Source organism: Solanum lycopersicum, chromosome 4 (assembly GCF_036512215.1).
Source record: "Solanum lycopersicum chromosome 4, SLM_r2.1".
Classification (NCBI taxonomy): Eukaryota; Viridiplantae; Streptophyta; class Magnoliopsida; order Solanales; family Solanaceae; genus Solanum; species Solanum lycopersicum.
In genome coordinates, this window is record NC_090803.1 from 26,888,194 (window position 1) to 26,895,470 (window position 7,277).

Consider the following 7,277-nt stretch of genomic DNA (forward strand, 5'->3'; position numbering starts at 1 on the left):
ATCCCATGTAACATTCAGGGATCTTTACATCCGATTTGTACATGCAAGCTTCTACGTCACTTACAATCGAGAGTTCAAGATCTCCAACAGAGAATGAAATGAAATTCATCCTCTAGCATTTGATGTAGCTTTATTGGGAACAATGGTATTCCCACATGGTCTAATCCTGAGCATCAATACCATAGTTATAACAATCGCGCATACTTTGTTAAAAGGGTATGAGAACCAAGGGAAGCCAAAGTATTATCCTATGGTTCCGGTTATCCTGTCCGATATGTATAGAGCCGTGAGAAACTATAAAGAGGGACATCGATACTTCCAAGCATGCGAGTTGCTCCTTCAGTGGTGGATCCTCATCCATTTAGCGAAGGGTGCTGGGACTCCAGAGATGCATATTCTTGAAAACAAGAACACCCTTACAGATTTGAATGACATGTTGTATTGGGCGAATACGGACAATCGGAGAACAAGGGGGATGGGATCAGGTTTTCTCCAAATTGAGAGAAAAATATCTCCAATTGATGCTCGACCATTTAATATCCAAAGAAGCCGCCGTGGAGAGCAATAGATAGGTTGTGCTTCCTCTACCAGGTATTTGGGAATTCTCCCTTATGCATCCTTTTGAGTCTTGCAACAGTTTGGGAGGAGAGAAACTGTACCCAAAGAAGTGTATGGTGCTTATGTATACGATATTGGAGATGATAGAGTGCACCACGCGACTGAAATGTTCATAAAATGGAAAACTGCCAAGCATATGGATAAGGACACCAACACACCTAACCGATTCAATACTAGATATGACAAGGGTTACAAAGAATTATTGAACAAGGACATACAAAACATCTCCTCTTAAACCTCGTGTAGCTTTCACAGCGTAACAGACAGGGAAGCTAAAGAAGCGGCCTAGCTACAAGATGTAAAGAAAGAGGCCCAAGAGGTATGCGCTAAGTTTGTCAAGAATCAAGATACTCTTGACAGGGTGACTCAAGAGGTGGAAAGACTGAGGTGTGGTTATGATGACATCGATACCTGAATCAAGGAGAAAATCGAGAGGATGCGATACGAAAGCATGAAAGACAAAGGACGCCTGGGTGAAGGATTCTTGTTGATTTTAAGATATATGTTTCAGCAATGCAAGACTCATGGGGACGGCGACGGAGCAGGAACATCTGGAACGGCATAGTGGACTTCGCCCCTGCATGGGTTTTTATATGTATTTATGTTGTTTTTAGCCCCTATATGGCCTGCCTTTATTGCACTTTCAAATCGCCCCTGCGTGGGTTTGTCTTTAATATTTTATCCTCTATTTCCCCTTTGTGAACATTATTAACTAGTAAAATTTATTTCGGGGGGAACTTTATATTTGGTTTAGATTCACATGTACATCGTTCAAATATAGTAGGATTACCCTTGGCACAAAAGAGTCCCTTTGTATGTATTAGGACGCAATATATGTGTGTTTAACTACTTATGTGTTATGTTTCTATGAATGAGGATATCGAAAATCCACTCCTTTCCAGAAATTTCAAAATGTACAATAGTCACAATTACAAATGTCCGACCAAAACTTTCTGAGTCTTAAGTTCCTTAGTCAAAAGAAAAATCCCATCTCCAAATCCTAAAACACTATTCTAGTGTCTCAGGAAAGGCAAAAAATCACTGCTATGGACAAGGGTAGGAATATCCAGATGGAACTCACTTACAGATCAATCGGGAAATTCAAGAAGCCAAGGAGGAAGGGCTCAGAGTTGACATGGCTACCGCAATTTACAAAGCTACAACCGTGACGATGGATGAGGATATGGCATCACAGATGAAGAGAAAGAAAAATCTTGAGATGGAGACAGAGGACTTGTGAGAGAAGTTTGACATGCTTCTATTAAAAGTGCAAGAAAGAGAAGCGAGAGAGGCGAGGATAGAATTAGAGACGTCCGCTCTGTTAGCTAAAACATGTCACTTGATAAGGAGCTGACAGTGGAAATGGAAGAATTTGCCTCCATGAGAGAAAGGATGGTTGCGTTAAGGAAGAACAACAAATCCTTCCATAGCAACATGATTGATAATCTTCAAAAAATGGGCAAAAAGTACCCAATCAACGAGCAAGGAGCCAATAATGGTCCCGATAACGTTTACCCTGAAGCGACTGAGGAAGACGAAGACGAGGAAATCATCTACACACCTCCATTCCTAGGCCGTCTTAAAGGAGGAGACTAATGCACCTAGAAGGGAAATGATTAACGTGTCGTCATCATTTTATATTTAAAACTCTCTATTGTTGCCTTTAAATTTCCTTGTAATCTTAATGAAAAAATGAATGAAAATGTTTTATCATGTACTCGAACTACGTTGAGCCTTAATTCTCCTTGTGAGATACGTAGGCAGCCTTTCCAGGCCCAGCCCGGCCCATATCTTCAAAAGTTTTCATTCCCCCTTCATGTAACGAGAAGATACGAAGACCAGATCAACAGATGTCATAGAGCAGCTGCAAGAATACCGTAGCTCAACGTGATTTAGCCTTTTTGAGACAGTGTCCAAAACTAAAACAAGAAAACTTTTGCTTGTTAAAAAATGTGTTTCCATCCTCACTCGTGGGTTGAATATATCCCCAAACAAAGCAACTTGTGTGTTTATCTGCTCTCTATGTGATATTATGCATATTGTACTCTGAATCTTCACTGGCAAGTCTTCCTTTGAGTTGTTTTCCTTCTCATTTACTTTGAAACTGGTCTGTGTCAATCAAAAGCTGGCAGATCATCCCTATTTTACCAGATTAAAAGGTCCCGCATATTTCTTTCCTAGACGAAGCTCAAAAAAGGAAAAAACAGTTATAGTGATATTATAACGAAGAAGTGAGTTAAACTGATGTTGTGGAGGCTCAACCCACTGCAGCAGACCAGAATGAGTTGATTATGCCGTTGATGCAACAGACTGCAGAGATGAGAGTAGAAATGCAAAGGAGACAGGATCTGCCTCCTCCAGGATTTGCTTCTAACGCTACTTATGGGAGGCCTCCAATCTATTCCCCTTCTTCAAATATGGATCAATCCCAGAACCAGCTATCTACACCTACTTAGAATCAGTCAATTATAGATATGACTACCAAAATTCAAAAATATGTTTCCGCATCCTACCAAACTCCACCTATTCCTCAAAACAACCACCCCCAAATTCCACCCATCCTCAAAATACCCACCACAAAACTGCTCCACCATCACAAAATCAAAACCAAAATACTATCAATTCCCAAAACACCCCACCACCACTTAAATAAGAATACCAATCCTTAGACGTACCCACAGAATTATCAAACCGCTCAAAATTCTCTGTATCTCAACCCTTACCAAAAAGAAACACTTTCCAAATTCCCGTCCCTGCCAAGCATGATGTGCACGGTTTCGATCTATACTATTACGAGAAACAGGAAAAGGAGTGGAGGAAAAAGGAAGAGGTAAATGTTGACATCAAGAAAGAGATAAAGAAAGCCATGAAAGAGATTCAATGCGTCCCTGATATCGTCGGGCTTAGTTATGAAGACTTACGCATGCATCCAAATTTGAATCTTCCGAAAGGATTCAAAATCCTGAAGTTTGACACCTTTCGAGGAGTGTTCAACCCTATGGCTCATTTGAGATCCTACTGTGACCAGCTCGTTGGAGTTGGTAGGGATGGAGATCTATTGATGCGGATCTTCAGCCGAAGCCTGTGCGGAGAAGCTCTTGAATGGTAAACATCGCATGAAATAAGGCAATGTCCAGCTGGAATGCATTGGTCAAAGATTTTATCGATCGATGTGCTTACAATGTAGAAATTGTTCCAGAACGATATTCTTTGGAGAAGATGAAGCAAGAATCAACCGAGAGCTATTTGGAGTTCGCCTATAGGTGGAGAAAAGAAGCGGCAAGGGTGAGACCGCCCATGTCTGAGAAATAAATCATTGAAGTATTCGTGCGAGTGCAAGAGCCTAATATTATGATAGAAATAAGGTTGCTCGTTTGAGCAATGTTCGCCGAGATATTCAAGATTGGTGAGACTATCGACGACGGTTTAAAATCAGGAAAGATAGCCCGTGTAGCCGTATCAACTGGATCTTCAGGGTTGTTTAAAAAAGAAAAGAAATTGTTGTTGTTTCATATAAGGTAAGGAAAACCACCAGAAGCTCGTCATATTCCCAAGGTCATTCTTCACTTTCCCAGAAGTCCTACCAAGCTTGCTACACGCAAGCTAGTCATCCCAATAATCCTTCAATTTATTAGAATGCTACCACCACATATCCAAACGTCCAAGCTTCACTATACCAAAGTACACCCCCAAATTACCAAAATCCATCTCCCATTTACTCAAATCATCCTCCACCCTACAAAATTCCATCTCCCTACCTGGGTGTTGCTCCCAACTACACCAACGTGCAGTCGAGCTACAGAGTACCCTATCCTGTTTATCAAGTCTAAGCTCCACTATACCAAAGTTCCTCTTCAAATTACCAAGCTCCATTACCAACTACCAAACAAATACATATTCCAGAAGCCAAGCTCCCCGTCCAGATACCTAAAAATATTAATAGGTGTCTCCTCCTCAACAAGGTAGTCATGACCCTCCCCAACCTAGATTCAAGAAGAAACCTTCAAGGAACTTCATTGCGCTCGCTGAAAGCCGAACAAAGCTCTATGAGAACCTAACTACGACCAGATGCATCCACCTTATGGGGCCCAAACAAGTGGATGTTAATTCAAAATTCTACAGACACGATAAGATATGTGCTTATCATTCCAACAGTGTTGGGCATGATACTGAGGATTCTATCAACATCAAGCACAAAATTTAGGATTTGATTAACCAAGAGATAGTCTTTATCCAACCAGCGGCACCAAATGTCAACACCAACCCGCTCCCAAATCATGGGGGAGGCAATGTCAATATGATCGAGATAGACGATGATTCGTGTGGAACGAAAATGATTACTCAAATCGTTCATGATGATATGGAAAAGGTTTCATCTTCTTTGAGCATCAAAGATAAGAAAGAGTTCGTTATTTTGACACGTGCAAAGGTTGTTGCTTTAGTGCCATAAAAACTCTCATCAAGCCCAAGTTTGTTATTAAAACTACTGCCGCTCAAGGCATGACCAGATCCGGAAGATGTTACACTCTTGAAGAGCTTGATCTCGGAGGTCAAAATAAGGATGAATCTAAAAGGACAATAAGCAAAGGAGAAGCGGAGGAATTCTTGAGAAGAATGCAGTCAAAATATTATTCTATCGTCAAGCATTTTGAGAAGACTCCAGCCCAGATCTTTGTATGGGCCCTGCTGATGAGTTCTCAATCGAACAGGAAGTCTTTGATGAAGGCTATCGATGATAAGTATGTAGCCATGGCACAAGCAGCGATAACGTGGCCGCTATGATTAACAAGGTTATTCGAGGGCATCGAATCATCTTTTGTGACAATAATCTGCCTTTCAAAAGGAGGTCACACAACAAGGCGTTGCACATCACTGTTGTATGCCAAGAAAAGGTTGTAAACCGCCTCTTAGTAAATGATGGATCTGATCTGAATATTTGCCAGTTGTCGAGGTTGAGGCAGCTAAGGTTTGACTTTGAGAAGCTGGAACAAATCCAAGTCAACGTAAGAGCCATTGATGGGGTTCAGAGAGATACATTCGGACCAGTGAATCTGATAATCCAAATGGGTCCATCAGAATATAGTGCACTGTTTCATGTATTGGATATCGACACCAGCTATAACCTTCTTCTCGGAAGGCCTTTCATCAAAATGGATGGAGCTGTCCCTTCTACTCTACATCAGATGATGATGCTCGTTTTGAAGAACGAAGAGCTGGTTATTCATGGCGAAGGGAGTCACTCTGGCAGACAAGCGCATATCATTAATGAGATATCGCTGGGTACAAATTTCTACTCAGTGGAGCTAGTAAATGCCACCGGTGCAGACTTGTCCCCACAGACTCCCATGCCTACCATGTACAAAATGATAGCCACTGTGATGGTGCAGAATGGTTTTGAACCAGATTTCATATTGGGAAGAAATTCCCAAGGAATTATTGATCCTATTCCGATCCTCATCAAGGAAGCCATATATGGTTTGGGGCACATCCGCACAGATGATGACATGAAGACGAAGAAGAAAAAAGATCAAGAATTGGCTAAGCCGATCCCACATTTGTATCAATCCTTCCCAGTCCGGGAACATGCCGAGCATGAAGACCTTGAGGAAGGAATCTGTGACCTCTTCGAGGAGATCGATCCTATTATTGAGGAAGAGGTCGAGCTAGCTGGTATTTGCGATTCTGAGCCAGGAGATATGCTGCATAACTGGACCTCCACGCCCATACTAATCCCCCAAACTCCTTGGTAGAAAGCCATCGTTTCATGCATATTAAAATCGGTGGTAGTCTGGAAGAGGACCGAGACCCACCATTATTTTTTAACTGTTTGAATTTTTGAATTTCCATTGTGATGTTCAAACAAGGCCACAGGCCCTATGCCATGGCCAAAGTTTGCATTGTTTTTAAATTTGATGAAAGCCTCTTTGTTTTTAAATTTATTTATTTATTCGTTTGTTATACTTTGATTTTCTAACTTTATTTGTTTGTGGTTTCAGTAATGTAAGTTTTAGACCTACCAATTTCATGTCATGTCACGAGATGAATGAAAAAAATGAGGCAGGTGATGACAAGGTTGATGATTACGAAGAAGAAAGTAAGGAACCAGAGTATGTCGCCAAGGAATTTTGGCAGTTTGATTACCAGCATAAGCCAAATCTAGAGGAAACAAAAACGGTAAATCTGGTAGACCAAGAGTGCGTTAAAGAGGTTAAGATCTACATCCACTTAAATGAAACTCAAAGAAAATGCCTAATTCCTTTTCTTGCCGAATATATAGATGTGTTTTTCTGGGAAGTCAGCGACATGCAAGGGTTGAGTACCGATGTTATATCTCACAAACTACCAATTAACCCGGGTTTAGATCCGGTGAAGCAAAAAGATCGGAAGTTCAATCTTGGACTGTGTTTAAAGATCAAAGAAGAGATCACCAAGGAAATAGAATCTTGATTGGTGTAAGTGGCACAATACCCAACATGGTTAGAAAATGTTGTTCCGGTTGCCAAGAAAGACGGGAAAATCAGGATTTGTATCGACTACAGACACCTCAACAAAGCTAGCCCGAAGCATAATTTTCTGTTGCTGAATATTCTTATTTTGATTGATAACTATTCTAATCATGACATGCAGTCATTTGTGGATCGTTACGCAGGCTACCACCA

The 7,277-nt window shown here is 41.1% G+C and overlaps 1 protein-coding gene across 1 annotated transcript; it reads left to right on the forward strand.

Annotated features, from left to right (window-relative positions):
* Window positions 1-5,396: 5,396 nt before the first annotated feature.
* On the forward strand, window positions 5,397-7,065 carry LOC138348040 (uncharacterized). The gene is made up of 2 exons (XM_069296647.1): window positions 5,397-6,364; window positions 6,615-7,065. Exons 1-2 carry the CDS (start codon window positions 5,397-5,399, stop codon window positions 7,063-7,065), a joined length of 1,419 nt encoding a protein of 472 aa, XP_069152748.1.
* The last annotated feature ends 212 nt before the right edge of the window (window positions 7,066-7,277 follow it).